The sequence below is a fragment of the Hemiscyllium ocellatum genome, chromosome 9 (genome assembly GCF_020745735.1).
Source record: "Hemiscyllium ocellatum isolate sHemOce1 chromosome 9, sHemOce1.pat.X.cur, whole genome shotgun sequence".
Classification (NCBI taxonomy): Eukaryota; Metazoa; Chordata; class Chondrichthyes; order Orectolobiformes; family Hemiscylliidae; genus Hemiscyllium; species Hemiscyllium ocellatum.
Window position 1 is genome coordinate 72,515,926 of NC_083409.1, and position 18,523 is coordinate 72,534,448.

The following is an 18,523-nucleotide window of genomic DNA, read 5'->3' on the forward strand; positions in this document are numbered from 1 at the left end:
ACTGCATTATACCTTGTCACAGCGTCATAGAGATGTACAGCATGAAACAGAGTCTTCAGTCCAACCCGTCCATGCCAACCAGATATCCCAACCCAATTTAGTCCCACCTGCCAGCACCCAGCCCATATCCCTCCAAACCCTTCCTAGTCATATACCCATCCAAATGTTGCAATTGTACCAGCCTCCACCACTTCCTCCAGCAGCTCTTTCCATACATGTACCACTCTCTGTGTGAAAAAATTGCCCCGTAGATCTCTTTTACATCTTCTCCCTCTCACCCGAAACCTATGCCCTCTTGTTCTGGACTCCATGATCCCAAGGAAAAGATTTTGTCTATTTATCCTATCCATGCCCCTCATAATTTTGTAAACCTCTATAAGGACACCCCTCAGCCCCAGCCTGTTCAGCCTCTCCCTATAGCTCAAATCCTCCAACCCTGGCAACATACTTGGAAATCTTTTCTGAACCCTTTCAAGTTTCACAACATCTTTCCGATAGGAAGGAGACCAGAACTGCACGTAATATTCCAACAGTGGTCTAACCAATGTCCTGTACAGCCACAACATAACCTCCCAACTCCTGTACAAAATACTCTGACCAATAAAGGAAAGCATACCAAATGCCTTCTTCACTATCCTGTCTACCTGTGACTCCACTTTCAAGAAACTTTGAACCGGCACTCCAAGGTCTCTTTGTTTAGCAACCTTTTGAGCAATCGTGAGTGACCTTTTTTGCTGGTCTGCCCCGAACCCAACATTTCCCATAGGCCCCATTATTTCTATTAAGTGAGGCTTTGCTGGAATGCAACTATGGCATTATAGGAGAACTACCTTTACATCTAAAAGCAGTATTTGAACCTTTTGTTAGGCTGTTCTATCTTCATTTGTTTATAATTTCTAAGCTCTCAACATCTTGCTGGTGCACATCAAAACTGTATTAGGATCACAGGAGGACTTCCAAAGCATTGCACTGCACTAATGTATTGCTGTTAAGAGACAAACTGTTAAAGCCTTTTGTTTTGCACTTACCAAGGCAGACATAGGAATACCAAATTTCAAGAGGAACAATAACTTATATTACAGAACAAAGAGGGTGCTGATTTATTGACAAGCTACGTTCTGTGAGAAATGCACTTTTGATGGAATAACACCAATCCCCCGATCGTTAGTATATTTCTCAAAGGTGCAATATTTGTAAGGGTTCTATCATGATTCTATGATTGAGTCTTCATGCAAGAATTTTCCTACATGCCTTCATGGAGTCCACCCAATGCTGAAATTCCCATTGAACTGGAGCAGTATAACCAATTAGGTAAAAACAATGACTGCAGATGCTGGAAACCAGATTCTGGATTAGTGGTGCTGGAAGAGCACAGCAGTTCAGGCAGCATCCAAGGTCTCCCCACCCCCACCCTCCTCTAGCTTATCTCTCCACGCTTCAGGCTCTCTGCATTTATTCCTGATGAAGGACTTTTGCCCGAAACGTCGATTTCGCTGCTCCTTGGATGCTGCCTGAACTGCTCTTCCAGCACCACTAATCCAGTATAACCAATTCTCTATCCTTGATGCACCAACTGAGAAATGCAATAGGTTCTCTACTATAATCTACCAGAAGCCTACCTTAATTAGTCAATACATACATTGGGATTCCTAAGCTCTATATCCTGCAAGATTGGTATCATCAATACATTGTAAACAAGACTTCATTCATTGTGCAAGTTTGATACTACGTGGCACAATCTATACTTCCAGGATAACGGCTATCCCAATCAGAGAGTCATATATTATGCAAACTCATAAATGGGCCTAAGGCAGCTACTTTCAGTTCTGAAAAATGCCCAGTCTACCCCAAATAACCCTTAAGATGAAGATGTATCAAAAAATCTCGTTTCTTATCAGTATAAATTGTTAATCCCTCTGAAATTTAGTGTTCATGTCTGTCCAGATAAACATCAGACATAAAGCTTCTTTAGCATATTTCCTTCAGCAAGATCCAGGTCCTGTATTACCAAGTCATAGAGATGTAAATCATGGAAACAGACCCTTCAGTCCAACCCGTCCATGCCGACCAAATATCCCAACCCAATCTAGTCCCACCTGCCAGCACCTGGCCCATATCCCACCAAACCCTTCCTATGCATATACCAATCCAAATGCCTCTTTAACGTTGTAATTGTACCAGCCTCCACCACATCCTCTGGCAGCTCATTCCATACACACATCATCCTCTGCATGAAAAAGTTGCAGCTTAGATCAATCTTTGCCCTCTCACCCTAAATCTATGCCCTCTAGTTCTGTACTCCCCGACCTCAGGAAAAAGACTTTGTCAATTTATCCTATCCATGCCCCTCATAATTTTGTAAACCTCTATAAGATCACCCCTCAGCCTCCAACGCTCCAGGGAAAACAGCCCCAGCCTGTTCAGCCTCTCCCTACAGCTCAGATCCTCCAACCCAGGCAAATTCCAAGTAATTCTTTTCTGAACCCTTTCAAGTTTCACAACGCCTTTCCGATAGGAAGGAGACCAGAATTGCATGCAATATTCCAACAGTGGCCTAACCAATGTCCTGTACAGCCGCAACATGACCTCCCAACTCCTGTACTCAATACTCTGACCAATAAAGGAAAGCATACCAACGCCTTCTTCACGATCCTATCTACCTGCGACTCCACTTTCAAGGAGCTATGAACCTGCACTCCAAGGTCTCTTTGTTCAGCAACACTCCCTAGGACCTTACCATTAAGTGTATAAGTCCTGCTAAGATTTGCTTTCCCAAAATGCAGCACTTCGCATTTATCGGAATTAAACTCCATCTGCCACTTCTTAGCCCATTGGCCCAACTGGTCCAGATCCTGTTGTAATCTGAGGTAACCCTCTTTGTTGTCCACGACACCTCCAATTTTGGGGTCATCTGCAAACTTACTAACTGTACCTCTTATGTTCGCATCCAAATCATTTATGTAAACGACAAAAAGTAGAGGGCCCAGCACCGATCCTTGTGGCACTCCTCTGGTCATAGGCCTCCAGTCTGAAAAAAACCCTCCACCACCACCCTCTGTCACTATTGGATTCTTGTATTCGAGGAGCAAAATGACTGATTGGTACCAGAGCCTCTGCACTCAGGCTATGCCCAAGTATATAACATAAGCTCACTAAGTCAAAAGTGGTCACGAGCAGCACTGAGTTCTTGTAGTGTACTGGCTATCATGTTTGCCTAACAAGCGAAAGGTCCCAGATTCAAAACTGGGCAGAAATGTCAACAGTTTTGGGGTCTTGTGGAACAGTGACATGATCCATAACTCTTGGATGCATTAAGTTCTACTTGCTCCAGAGATGTCTTGCAACATTTGAACAGGTTGATTAAAAATATCTCCAATATGAGCTAGTTATATTTCAGAATATCTGAAAAATAAAACTCTGTCGTGGACCTCCAGGAAAAAGTAGAAAATTTCTTGAAGATTTCTGGCACACAATATGTAACTTTTCATGCAGGATGTCACATGTTTTTCTCAAATTATTTACAAGTTTTGCAAGAAAGTTTTGCGGGAATGAAGATAGCTACTTAAAGTACACAGATTCTCAACAGTGTTTTGAGATGCTTTCTCCGCTCCCCCCCCATCTGAATTGAACAAATCATGACATCAGTTTTTTTTCTCTCAAAGCATCAAATGACATGATTATCATTTAAAGTGAAATGGATGTGTTACAATAGATTTTTGACTTTACCAACTTTTTCCAAAGATATTAGCTCATGTATTTTATTGTGCATTCACAATAATTTATAATATGGCAATATAAAGACTACAGTTTTATTTTCAGGCCATGTGTCAACACATCAGCATCAACACAGATTCATAACCAATTCCTAAAGTATTAAAGCCAAGTAGAATCTTAGAGTCACACAGTACAGAAACAGGCAGTCCAGCGTAACTCATCCAGGCTGAACAAGTTTTGTAAACTGAACTAATCCCATTTGCTTGTGTTTGGCTCATAGCCCACTAAACCTTTCTAATCCAAGCACTTTTCAAAGTTGAAACTGTACCTGCCACAGTAGAACTGCAAGTTTCATTGTTTGAGCATCCCAACGAGCTCAGTACAATAAAAATGGATAATTTGCAAAGTTGGTGTTGAGTCTTTTCAAGTTAAGATAAAGTGAACAGCCTCAGATGAAATCCAAAATATAACAATTGGAGAATCAGAGCTCTGCACACATCTATTAGTTCTTTCGTGGCAAAGAGTAACATATAACTCACAACATATATTGTTCAGTGCAGAGCTACTGAAGTGCAGAGCAGAGCAGAGCAGTGCAGACCAATACTAAAAAGTACCAACTTGTATTTATATAGGGCCTTGTGACTTTTGGACATCTCAAAACACTTTACAATGAATGATTACTGTGTTTCACCATATGAATAAAAAGCAGAGTTACTGTCTGTCTTAAATTGAGTTAATTTTGGAGCATATGCAGTCCAAAAATTTAGTTCTATCGTGTTTACTTACAATATTAAATTTGGAATACACTTATGAAAGCTGGAATAGGAGCATGAGACACACAATCTGAAACTTAATTGTTACATATGACTTTTTAAAAATTATATGAAGACAATGAGCTTCAAAATTTGAAATTAAGACCAAAATAATTGAACTTACTTCCAGTGAAAGGATCCGTCTGAAAGAAATCCAGATTTGAGTCTGGAATACTGTTGTTGTTCGTAGTTTTCGTAACTATTGGATCAAAAGGATCATCCTACGAGAAGCAAAAATAGATACACTCGATTTAGTCTTCGAGGAAGTGACCAAGTTGATAGATGAAAGAAGGACTGTTGATGACATATAAATGGACTTTAGTAAGGCGTTTGATAAGGTTCCCCATGGTAGACGAATAGAGAAAGTGAAGTCACATGGTGTGCAGGGTGTTCTAGCTAGGTGGATAAAGAACTGGTTGAGCAACAGGAGACAGAGAGTAGTAGTTCAAGGAAGTTTCTCGAAATGGAGAAAAGTGACCAGTGGTGTTCCACAGGGGTCAGTATTGGGGCCACTGTTGTTTGTAATATACATAAATGATCTAGAAGAGAGCACTGTTGGTATGATCAGCAAGTTTGCAGATGACACAAAGATTGGTGGAGTAGCAGAAAGCATAAGGGGCTGTCAGAGAATACAGGAGGATATAGATAGACTGGGGAGTTGGCAGAAAAGTAGCAGATGGATTTCAATCCAGACAAATGTGAGGTGATGCATTTAGGCAAGTCTAATTCTAGAGTGAATTATACAATGAATGGAAGAGCCTTGGGATATATTGATGGGCAGGGAGATCTGGGAGTGCAGATCCTTTGTACCCTGAAGGTTGCTGCACAGGTGGATAGAGTGGTCAAGAAGGCATATGGTATGCTTGCCTTCAGTGGACGGGGTATTGAGTATAAGAGCTGGCAGGTTATGTTAAAATTGCATAAGACATTGGTTCGGCCACATTTAGAACACTGTGTACAGTTCTAGTCGCCACATTACCAAAAGGATGTGGATGCTTTGGAGAGCGTGCAAAGAAGGTTTACGAGGATGTTGCCTGGTATGCAGGGTGCTAGCTATGGAGAAAGGTTGAGTAGGTTAGGTTTATTTTCGTTAGAAAAAAGGAGATTGAGGGGGGACCTGATTGAGGTTTAAAAAATCATGAAGGGTATAGACAAGGTAGACAGAAACAAGCTTTTTCCCTAGGGTGAAGGATTCAATAACGAGAGGTCACACTTTCAAAGTGTGAGGTGGAAAGTTTAAAGGGGATACACACAGCAAGTACTTCACACACAGAGGGTGGTGGGTGTTTGGAACATGTTGCCAGCAGAGGTGGTAGAGGCAGGCACGGTAGATTCATTTAAGATGCATCTAGACAGATGCATGATTAGGTAGGGAGCAGAGGGATACAGATGCTTAGGAATTGGGCAATACGTTTAGACAGTACATTTTGATTGGCTCAGGCTTGGAGGGCTAAAGGGCCTAATCCTGGGTTGTAAATTTTCTTTGTTCTTATGTACAAATTCATTAATTTTGGGTTGCAACAATGTAATGTCACTCATTCTGATGCTTGCTTCAGACTGATTTTACACAACAGGGTCTCTCGGCTAGATAAATCGAATGAGAGAATGAGACACAGGTTACTAAGTGGAACAGTAATCCAGAACCCCCAAGCTAATGTTCTGGGGACAATTGTTTGAACCTTACCATGGCAGATGGTGAAATTTGACATCCATTAAAAAGAAAATTTGAAATTAAAAAGCTAATGCAATGGTGACCATGTAACCCTCATTAATTGGTGCAAAAAAACCTGGTGCACTAACCTCCTTTAGGAAACTGCCATTCTTACCAGGTCTAGCCTGTGTATGACCCCACACCCACAGCAATATTGTTAACCCGTAACAGCTCACAGAAAGTCATTCAGTTGTATCAGTCCACTATAAAGTCGAAAGAAAGGTATGAAACCAAATGGACCACCTGACATCAACATAGGCACTGGAAACAATAACAGCAAACATAGCCCTATCACTTCTTCTTAGTCCTCTTTGTCAAACTTTTGCCAAAATTGGGAGAACTGTCCCACAGAAGAATTGAGATACAGCCTGACACAGCCATTCTTTCAGTATCAGTGTCATACTTAGTAGGGGCATGGAACACACTGCCTGCAACAGTAGTAGACTTGCCAACTTTAAGGGTATTTGATAGGCATACAGGTGAGAATGGAACAGTTTAGTTTAGATGGGCTTCAGATTGTTGCACCGACCTGTGAAACCATCGAGGGCCAAAGGGCCTGTACTGCACTATAATATTCTACGTTCTACTTACAATGTTGCAAACAGCATCATCATCAACCCAGCTATATCCAATCCCACCCGCAGGACAAACCCAGCAGAGTTGTTAATACCATAGTATACAATTGGGAAGAATTTACCCTGGGAGATGGTAACCTCATGAATTGTCATTTCCCTACTCTACCAAATTGGGAGATAATCCTTGTTCAATCAAAAGTCTGGAAGGACAAACCAGAAGCAGAACCAGTCACACCTAAAAATGAGGGAGTCAACTTGGCAAAACCACAACACAGGACACCCTGCATGCCAAACAGCAAAATCGGCATGTCATGATGAAGGGCTTTTGCCCAAATGTAGATTTTCCTGTTCCTCAGTTGCTGCCCGACCAGCTGTGCTTTTCCAGCACCACTCTAATGTAGACTCTGATTTCCATCATCTGCAGTCTTCACTTTTGCCTATGTAAAAGACAGGGCTAAGCAATCCCACAATTATCAAGTTATATTCAGCTCTGCAGTAGTCACGAATGGTGGTGAACAACTGAACAAATAGGAGGGGAAGGTTCCACAAATATTTCTGTCCGCAATTAATAAGGTGTACATTAGTGCAAACGTTGGGGCTATCTTCAACCAGAGGTGCCAAATGAATAACTGACCTCGGGTCTCATCCGGACATCTCCAGAATCACAGGTGCCAATCTTCAAACAATTCTATTCGCGCTCTGTGGTAATCAAGAAACAGCTGAAGATACTGCATACGAGAAAGGCTATGGAACTTAACAATATTCTTATTGAACATGTGTACTCCAGAACGAGTTGCTATCCTAGCCTAGCTATTGCAATACAGCTACAATAGCATCTATACAAATGTGCAAAATTGCCTATATTCACCCTGTGCGTAGAAAAGCAGGGCAAATCCAATTAGCACCCTATCAGTCTAATCTTGATCAATAGTCAAGGAAGGAACTAGCAACAGTGCTATCAAACAACACTTACAAAGAAATAACCTGTTCCCTGATGCTCAGTTTGGGTCCACCATGATCTTTTGGCTCCTCGTCTGATTACAGTCCTGATCCAAACACAGGATTATTAGCATGCCAAAGCAGCATGCAATAGATAAGGCTAAGCAATCTGACAATGAATGGACAAGACCTAGGTTTTACAGTCTGATCTAGTCATGATAGCGATGAATAATTAAACAATTAATACAAGGCAGTAGCTCCACAAATATACCCATCGTCAATGAAGGGCAACTCCAGCACATCAGTGCCAAAACACAAGGCTGAAACATGTGCATTCAGATTTGGGACTGAAATACTGTTGTTATAAGCATTTTTCATAACTAGCTAGAAGTGGTGAGTAGATTATTCATCTTGGCTTCCTCCTAAAGGCCCCTGCTTCAAGAAATGGCTGAAGGAGTACTAAATGCTGCAAACGCTATGGGCCCAGACAATATTCCAACATTAATATTAAAAACATCTGCTCCAGTAGCAGCTATGCCCCCAGACAAGCTGTTCCAGTAAATTCACAACACTGGCATTTACCCAACAAAGTGGAAAAATGTCGAGCTATACCCTGTCCAAAAAAACAAGCCAGCCTAATCTGGTTTGTTGGGTCTATTCGTCTACCCTTAATCGAAGTTACAGAAAAGTTCGCCAACAGGACTATCAAGTGGCACTTGCAAAAGCAATAACCTACTCACGAAACTCTGCCTGGGTTTTGACAGGCAACTCAGCACCTGACCTCATTAGAGCCTTGATTCAAACATAGATAGAACAGCTGATTTCCAAACGGAAGGTAAGAGTGACTGCCCTTGATATCAAGGCAGTATCTGACTATGGCATCAAAGAGCACTGGCAAAACAGGAGTCAATGGAAATGAGAGGAAACTTTCCACTAGTTGAAGACATACTAAGCACAAAGTAAAATTGTTATGGTTATTGGTGTCCCAAGGCATCTGTGCAGGTGTTTTTCATGCAAGTTTCCTCAGACCAACCATTTTTCGGTATTGCATTAATGACCCACCCATCACCATAAGTTCAGAAGTGGGATGTTTGTTTACGATGGCACAATATTCGGCATCTGTGTGTTCATTTATACAGTACAAGTCAAGATGGAACAAGAGCCACTTGCCTGGATGAGTGCAGCTGCAACAACACTGGAAACGTGTCATCATCAGGACAAAGTATCCCACTTGATTGGCAGCCCATTCACCACCTTTAATATGGTCTTCATTTGTCACGGACACACATTGGCAGCAAAGTGCCAACTGCAAGCTGCAATGCAATAACTCACCAAGCTTCCTCCAAAAGCACGCTCCAAAATCTGCAACCTCTATCACTTGCATGGCCTAGGGCAGCAGATTCACAAGAACACCTCCAGCTGCAAGTTTCCCTTCAAGCCAGACATTACCCTGACATGGAACTATCTGACTGTGCCTTCACTAACACTGGATCAACAACTTGGAACTTGTTTTCTAATAGCACTGTCTCTGTGTGTTCCTACAATCCAAGGGCAGAAGTTCAATAAGAAACTTGCCCTACCTTCTCTTGGGCAAGTAGAATGAGCAATAAATCCTGGTTCAGCTATCCCATGACTGAACAACTAAAACCCATATGCCCATGACAATTTCAGCTAAATACTTTACATGTTTATACCAGTTAGAAAGATTTCTCATAGGCATAAACAAAGAAGTTTCAATAAATTTCTTGTCAATTTAATAACTTAGGCTTTGCATTGTCACACAAGAACAACTAAGATGAAGTATGGAAGCTCAACACCAATTTTGTTAAATTTAAAAGGCTTTGTGAACATACTGTGTTAAAATAACCACAAGAGGCAGCAGTTAGCAGCAGTGGATTATTTCAAATTATTGAAGGGATCCAAAGGGTGAGAAGGAAAGCAGAAAGAAAATGTGGGAAAAAAAGCTGTCCAAAATGACATCATCTACTTAATGCAACAATCAAGTTGAAGAGATACAGTTACCCCCAGCCTAGCAGCTGGGCCATTTCATTCTATTTAAATTTAAACCACAGCACTGTTCCATGTAAAGACCAGCCTACCTTTTCTGCAAGACTTGGCTGCTGAATTTCAGTTTGTTCTGTCTTTGTTTCTGTAGCATTTGAGATGGACTCCTCAATGCTGTTGGTGACCTAGATAAACAACATTTTTTGACAAGATATTATTGTGATGTTTGCTGACAACTGTGCAGTGTTCAGTAATGTTTGTGACTTTTCAGTTACTTTAGCAACCATATCTACATGCAGCAAGAACTGGATAATGTTCAGACTCAGACTGAGTGGCAAGTAACATTTGCACCACACAAATGCTAGACAATAACCAGCCCCAAAAAGAGAATTAAGTCATTTCCTCTAGACATTCATAGCATTATCACCATTGAATCACCTACTAGGTGAGGCTGAGCATTCCATAGTAACTTACCTCCTGGCTCTTCAAAGTCTGTCCACCAACTACAAGGCACAAGTCCGGAGTGTCATGGAATAATTGCCCAGATGAGTGCAGTTCTAACAACACTAAAATAGCTCAAAACCATGAAGGACAAAGCAATTAAATTGATTAAATGTTCTTTGCACCACCTTAAAGGTTGCTCCCTTCACAATCAATGCACAGTATATGTCATTTACAAGATGACTGCAGAAACTCTCCAAGGGTCCTTCAGCAGGTCCTACCAAATTCTGATCATTATCCCATAGGCAGGTGGACAGGAGTAGGAGAACGCTATCGCCTGCAAATTACCCTCCAAGCAACACACACCATTCTGATGTGGAACTATATTACCACTACTTCCCTGCCGCTGAGTCAAAACCATTCCTAACCATTTTAGTGTACACCATTGTTTCAATGTTCACCACTACACTAAACTGCAATTAGGAATGATTTGGAGATGCCGGTGTTGGACTGGGGTGTACAAATTTAAAAATCACACAACATCAAGTTATAGTCCAACAGGTTTAATTGGAAGCACACTAGCTTTTGGAGCGACGTTCCTTCATCAGGTGATTGTGGAGGGCTCGATCGTAACACAGAATTTATAGCAAAAATTTGCAGTGTGATGTAACTGAAATTATACATTGAAAAATTGATTGTCTGTAAAGCCTTTCATCTGTTAGAATACAGTGATAGCTTCACTTCTTTCATGTGTAAATCACAAAACCCTCTTTTTTTTAAAGAGTTGCATTCTCGGGTTAGCTGTTAATGAAAGTGATAGCTAGACAATATGGTGAAGGTGTTAGCCCCTGTGTTCTCTGTCTATGACCTGATGTTTAGATTGTTATCTCACTTTTTGGATGAGAATTAGAGTTTTACATAACTTCATGAAGTTCTTGAGCTCAGAGTTCTACATGAATGTATGCAGTTTTTGAGCAAAGTGCAATGTAACTCTGCAAGTACAAATTCACCCCACAAAATATGTGTGTGCATGTGGGTCTTTGTGTGTGTGTGTGTGTCTGTCTGTCTGTCTGGGGTGGGGGTTGTGAGTGTGAGAAAGTGTGTGTGTGTGTGTGTGTGTGTGTGAGAAAGTGTGTCTGTGTGTGCGTGTGAATGTGAGAAAGTGTGTGTGCCTGAGAGAAAGTGTGTGTGTGAGAGAGAGAGAGAGTGTGAGTGAGTGAGTGAGTGAGTGAGTGTGTGTGTGTGTGTGTGTGTGTGTGTGTGTGTGTGTGTGTGTATAGTGAGTGCAGACAGTCTGTGAGGGGGTGCATGTGTGAGTGTGTGTGGGTGTCTGTGTGCGCGCCTGTGTGTACCTGTGTCCGTGTGTATGTGAGAGTGTGTGTGTAGGAAGATTTCTGTGTGTGTAGTGCAATCGTGATCACCTGTAATGTAAAAGAACCCAAGGTCCCGGTTGAGGCCCTCCCTATGGGTACCGAACTTAGCGATCAGCCTCTGCTCGGCCACTTTTCTCTGCTGTTGTCCCGAAGTCCACCTTGGAGGATGGTCACCCGAAGGTCCGAGGCTGAATGTCCTGGACCACTGAAGTGTCCCCCAACTGGGAGGGAACCCTCCTGTCTGTCGATTGTTGTGCGGTGCCCATTCATCCGTTGTCGTAGCCTTTGCTCGGTTTCCCTAACGTACCATGCCTCCGGGCATCCTTGCCTGCAACGTATAAGATGGCCAACATTGTCTAGACAACGCAGACAACGGATGAATGGACACCGCACAACAATCGACAGACAGGAGGGTTCCCTCCCAGTTGGGGAACACTTCAGTGGTCCAGGACATTCAGCCTCGCACCGTCGGGTGACCATCCTCCAAGGTGGACTTCGGGACAGGCAGCAGAGGAAAGTGGCCGAACAGAGGCTGTTAGCTAAATTCGGTACCCATAGGGAGGGCCTCAACCGGGACCTTGGGTTCATGTCACATTACAGGTGATCACCATTACACTACACACACACAGATATTCCTACACACACACTGACACAGGTACACACAGACGTGTGCACAGACACCCACACACACCCTTAGAGACACACACATTCCCACACTCTCACATGTACCCCCTCACAGACACTCTGCGTGCGTGCGTGCGTGCGCACGCACACACACACACATATACACACACACACACACACACACACACACACATATATTTTGTGGGGTGAATTTGTACTTGCAAGGTTACATTGTATTTTGCTCAAAAACTGCATACATTCATGTAGAACTCTGAGCTCAAAAACTGCATGAAGTTATGTAAAACTCTTATCTCACTTTTTGGATTAGAATCAATCTAAACATCAGGTCATAGACAGAGAACACAGGGGGCTAACACCTTCAAAATATTGTCTAGCTATCACCATTGTTAGCAGCTAACCCGAGAATGCACTTTTAAAAAGGCTTTTCTGATTTACACATGAAAGAAGTGAAACTATCACTGTATTCTAAGAGATGAAAGGCTTAACAGACAATCAATTTTTCAATGTATAATTTCAGTTATATCACACTGCAAATTTTTGCTATAAATTCTGTGTTACGATCGAGCCCTCCACAATCACCTGATGAAGGAGCGGCGCTCCAAAAGCTAGTGTGCTTCCAATTAAACCTGTTGGACTATACCCTGGTGTTGTGCAATTAGGAATGAGCAACAAATGTTGAGATGAGTTAGTGATACTCAAAAACTAGGAAAGAACAAAAAATTAAATTTTCAAGATATATATATAACATTTCGAGCAAATGCAAATATTGAATTAAAGATTTTAAAATCACAATATGTGAACTCAGTAACATATGCAATGGCTTACCTCATTAATAACTGCTTCCTTCTCCAATGGGCTGTGCTTTTCGATATTTTCCTTGTGGTCAGTGGGCTCACTTACACTGTTGCTGAAATCATACGGCTCAACACTACCATTGACAACAGCAGGTCGCACAGGACTACGCCAATTCATTTGATTGTTGAGGCTTTCCTCAGATTCTTGTAGTTCAGACAACTTAGATTTTGCCTTTGAATATAAAATTCAAGTAATCATGACACATGTTGGACAAGTATTTAATAGACAATCTGAAAGATTCAGCACACACCGATACAAACTTATAAAGCATCTTAAATGCAGCAGAACTAATGTGGATATGAATTATGCACCATTTTTTGTATGAAACAGGCATTTTGATAGGAAATACCAATATTATTTAACTGTAATGGAAACTGTGTACAGCTAGAGTACATTTTTACAAGTTTTTTAATCTAGATTTTATTTCCAGATCTTTTACAATTCCAAACTGTTTTTGACTAATGATTTGGAGATGCCGGTTTGGACTGGGCTGTACAAAATTAAAAATCACACAACACCAGGTTATAGTCCAACAGGTTTAATTGTAAGCACTAGCTTTCGGAGTGCTGCTCCTTCATCAGGTGGTTGCGACAACCAGCTGATGAAGGAGCGTCGCTCCGAAAGTTAGTGCTTCCAATTAAACCTGTTGGACTATAACCTGGTATTGTGTGATTTTTAGTTTTTGACTAAGACTCACTTAGCAAATAAAAGGTTACTGCATCCACGAAATAAAAATGCACATTACTCATTAGCAAGCAGTTTTAAAAAGCAGGTAATTATACACAAGTCCAATGAATTGCAAATTCTTTCAATTTAACTGTACTGATTGTTGCACATACTCAAGTCACCAGAAAACGAAACAAGTTTTTAATACAGGTAGTTTCAAAACTACAAAGCCAGACGTAGCAGTTTAAATTGCCCTAGATCAAAATTTGTAGCAAGAACATAAATGGTAATATAAATTCATGTCAGCTGCTCTTGTAGCACCATATACAACCACACAGGATTCAGAAGAATGAGTTATCAGTTACTGAACATGAAATACAGAGGTTAAGTATAATATTTAATTCGCCTCTTCAATATAAATTGTGTCTGTTTTGGTAATTTAGTGTAATGAGCAGCGGCACAAAAATAAACTATGTAACTCACCCACAATGAATTGCCTCTATGAAGGACACAACAGCACTCAAGGTGTCAATGTTGATTTTATCCAAACAAAGAGATGACCACCAAGGTTAGAACAGCATGCACCTACACGGTACTATTTATCATAGGGATATGTCAACATCACAGATGACTTATGTCCACAACTTTTTCCAGCTAGTGACAGATCGGGTCTTGGGTCAGGTATGGCATGGTTACATACAAAGCCCTTAACGCCATCTAGAAAATTAATCAGACTGCAATCTGAGAAGGAGTAAGTCATAATCACTCAAATGTCTCGAAAATAGACAGTGGGCTGAACAATCCCGAAATCAACTGTATCAACCGGCCAGACTACACAAATCTTTTAAGAAAGTTAACAAATTCCATTCATGCTGTTCAGCCACACTGATTTAAAACTGACGTTCACAATACATTTGAACTTTAGTAGTCCTCAAAAAGATCATTTTCTGACTAGAAACACTTTCAAAGCCATGTCCAGGTTACAAAGGGGAATATTTAAAATATTCTTTAGTCCAAATCCTCCTACAAAGTGAGAGGCTTAGCCTTTTCTTTTAATTGCTTCATCTGACAACAGCTTTAGAATAAACTTAATTTTTTTTAAAAAATTAGCATTATGTAATTTATATAATTATCATTCAAAATTGACATTCACTGTGTAACTCCATCTAAATGACAACAAAACTTCCTGGTTTACTTAAATAAGCAAAGATTGTGGACAATAGCTATCATGCTAGAAATAACTTGGAATCTTTTCTCAAAATATAAACCCATTTCAATGAATGTACACCAAAAAATACCCTCATTATAACCAAATACAGCAGTAAAGACATAAAAGACCAACTTTGCCAAAACCAAACAGGGCCTAAAGCCAATGACTGATATATCTGAAGGTTAAAAATAAAGTGAAGCATTACCTAAATACTGACCATATTGAAAGAACTTGGAATTCAAAGCACTGCTCAGTTCGTTATCAAGTTCCAAAGTACTTCACAGCCAATGAATTACATTTTTAAACTATTGTCCTAATTTTGTAGGAGATGTGACATTTATATTATGCATTTTTATAAATAAAGCAATAAAGAGTGAACTAAAATATGTTGCACAATATGAAATTCTCATTGGATACTACTTTTGCTAGTATTTCTGATATTGCAGTAAATGATAAACATTTCAACCCTCCCTCTCAGATGTAATAAAATAATGTGCTATGATGTTTACAAACAATGACCCATTTACCTGACTAATCTCATGGTGAGATGTCTGTAGAGATTGTTGCATGGGCTCCAATTGCATTTGGCTGGCCTCCATACGTTCTTGCAGTTCTGCTGTCTCCAAATGAAGTCGGTTCAGCTCCTCCTTTGCTTTGATGAGCTCCTCTTCACAAGATAATATATGGGTTTCCTGAGCTGAAATTTCAGTCTTTAGTGATGAGATCTGAAACCAAAGTGAACAATGTGAATGTACAACAGATGCAAACACATTTGCTTTCTACTGAATTTTTTAAAAAAGTACTGTTATGCTGTTTCTCGATGCCTTAAGAACGTGCTGCATCCTATTCTCCATAGGTTCAAAGGTCACACTGTAATAGCATGCAGACCAACTTTTAACTTGGAATGACTGAATACAGGCTCTTCAGGACAGATATAGCAACCCTTGCAAGCAACAAGGACAAACAGGTTCTTCAGCATGCTGGCTGGCAACAAATGATGAAAACTTGACTTCTGGTTAAAGAGCATAAGTCTGTGAAAATTATGATCTCTCCAAGATTCAACTTAGCAAGGTTGCAAGAAAATATTACTGTTGTGGGCCTTGCTGCCAGAAGTTGGTTTGGAATTCTAAAACTGAGGGAAACAATTTCAATATGTGGCTCAGCAAAATGGGCAGAAGCAAACATGTAAGAAGCTGGGAGTAACTGCAGACTCGTTCCTGTAAAGAATGTAACATAATGAATAATGGGGTTACTACTTAAATAACTAAGAGATATCTGTTTAAGACCATTAGTTGGCTGCTAAGAAGTGTTTAGATGATGTTGATATTAGTTTATTACGGTAAAAGTTTAATATCTTGTTGCAATATACCTATGATTGTAGATTTAAATTCATATGACCTTTCCACTTCTTGAGCTCTTTCCACCAATTAGATGATTAATCTGTACAGTAACTCTTCTTACTCATTTAATAGCCTCAGCCAGCAAAATCCTATCAATCTATCTCAGATTAGAAATTTTCAACTGATCTAATGTCCACTGTATTTTTGAAAAAAAACAGTAACCTTTATGAAGAAGATGTCTTCATTTGCTTTGCTATTACACAGAGTAAAGAACCTTTATTCCAGTCAGCAACTCCTTGGGACATGTGTAGCATTGAAATTGAAGTGCACTGTCAGGAATGAAATTTTACTCTGTCAAGTGTCTTCTGCAATTGCTTAGCAATAGAAAATAAATGTGACATTTAAATAGAATATGACTTTAAGTACTGGAACCTTAGTTGAATGAATTCTATCAAACACACAAATCCATTAGCCAATCATCCATATCATTATAATCACAAGCAACCAGGACTTACCAACTCTGTCTCTTCAGTGCACTTCTGTCTAATGTCATTAAGCTGCTCCTCCAATTGATGTTTTTGTTGATCCAAGCCATTGAGCACTTCTTGGACTTGTTGCCTCTGGTCTTGTAACTTTTGGAGGTTTGTACTTTCTTTATCAACTTCATCTTGGAGGTCCTGGAGACAAAATATTCATTGTTATGAAAACACTTTTTATTACAAAAATGCATTCGTGTTTGATGTGGATTATTATTGCAATTGTCACAACAGAATTTTAATTTCACTACCTAGAACATTGAAGAAAGCCTAAAGAATGGTTCAAATTTGGGCTGGGTGCCCTCCTCTTTTGATGTATCATCCAATAATACAACAAGATGCTCCCTCAGATACTGAAGCAGACCATGTTCAAATGCAACAAAATCTGGACAAGATCCAGACTTGGGCCGACAAGTGGTATGTAACATTTGGAACATACAAATGCCAAGCTATGACCATCATCAATAAGAGAAAAACTAATCACCCCCCCCCCCCCCCCCCCCCCATCCAACCCCTTAACATTCCATGGTGTTATCATGACTGACTGCCCCACTGTCAACATTCTGGGGGTTACCAGTAGTCAGAAACTCAACTGGACTTGCCACATAAACACTTTGGCTGCAGGAGCAAGTCAGAGGCTAGGGATACTCTGGCAAGTAACTCACCCCCTGACTCCCTAAAGCCTGGCAATCATCTGCAAGGCAGCAGTGAGAAGTGTGATGGAATACTCCCAGCTTGCCTGGATGGGTGCAGCTCCAACAACACTCGAGAAGCTTGGTACGACTGAGGACAAAGCAGCCCACTTGACTGACACCACAAGCATCCAATCCCTCTACCATTGATGCTCAGTAGCATCAGTGTGTACTGTCTACAAGATGCACTGCAGAATTCACCAAAGGTCATCATACAGCACTTTCCAAAACCCAAGAACACTGCCATCTAGAAGGTCAACAGCAGCAGATATATGGGAACACCACTACCTTCAAGTTCCCCTCGAAGCCACTCACCATCCTGACTTGGAAACATCTCACTGTTCCTTCATTGCCTTGAGGTCAAAATCCTGGAATCCCCTCCTTAATCGCATTGTGGGTCTACACACAGATAGACAGCAGTGGCTCAAAAAAGCAGCTCACCACCACCTTCTCAAGGGTAATTAGTCATGAGCAATAAATGCTGACCAAATAGCAATGCCCACATCCCACTAATAAATTTAAAAAACAAACGTAACGTAATAAAGTGACCCCACAGTATTTCACAGGAGAACAGTAAACTAGGTATGTGAGGTGTGGTGTTTGTCTTTTCACTTGCTGCTTCAAAACGATGATTTGCTTGTGCCTTCAGTTTACTGTGTTGCATGCGCTGCACTCATCACTATATTAAGATCAAAGGGTGATCACTTTACTGAATGACTGTGCGCAGTCTACAACAGTGATTTCCACTTATAGTTGCTTGCAATTTTTACTCTATCATTTTAATTGTGATTTATCCCAGCTTCACTCTACTTGAGCTTTCAATATCATTCCAATGAAGCTTTTTTTAGTCATTTTATTGCTTTCCAGACTTAACATTAAGTTTACCACTTTTAGATTCATAGATCACCTGCTTTTGAATACAGCTGTTGCAAAATTAAAATCTTAACCATGGAAAACAGGATAAATGAAATTTGGAGCTTATTTTTCATAAAAAGGTTAGGGCCAATGTC

The 18,523-nt window shown here is 40.6% G+C and overlaps 1 protein-coding gene across 3 annotated transcripts in view; it reads right to left on the reverse strand.

The window, feature by feature from the left end:
• Nucleotides 1-18,523, reverse strand: part of eps15 (epidermal growth factor receptor pathway substrate 15) — a 185,971-nt gene that overhangs the window by 39,938 nt on the left and 127,510 nt on the right. For all 3 annotated transcript variants that reach the window (XM_060830449.1, XM_060830448.1, XM_060830450.1), the window contains exons 14-18: nucleotides 16,801-16,962; nucleotides 15,473-15,670; nucleotides 13,040-13,240; nucleotides 9,851-9,940; nucleotides 4,651-4,747 (exon numbers count right to left, since the gene is read on the reverse strand). In XM_060830449.1, coding sequence (XP_060686432.1) covers nucleotides 4,651-4,747; nucleotides 9,851-9,940; nucleotides 13,040-13,240; nucleotides 15,473-15,670; nucleotides 16,801-16,962 — 748 coding nt within the window. The remainder of the gene's footprint in view (nucleotides 1-4,650; nucleotides 4,748-9,850; nucleotides 9,941-13,039; nucleotides 13,241-15,472; nucleotides 15,671-16,800; nucleotides 16,963-18,523) is intronic.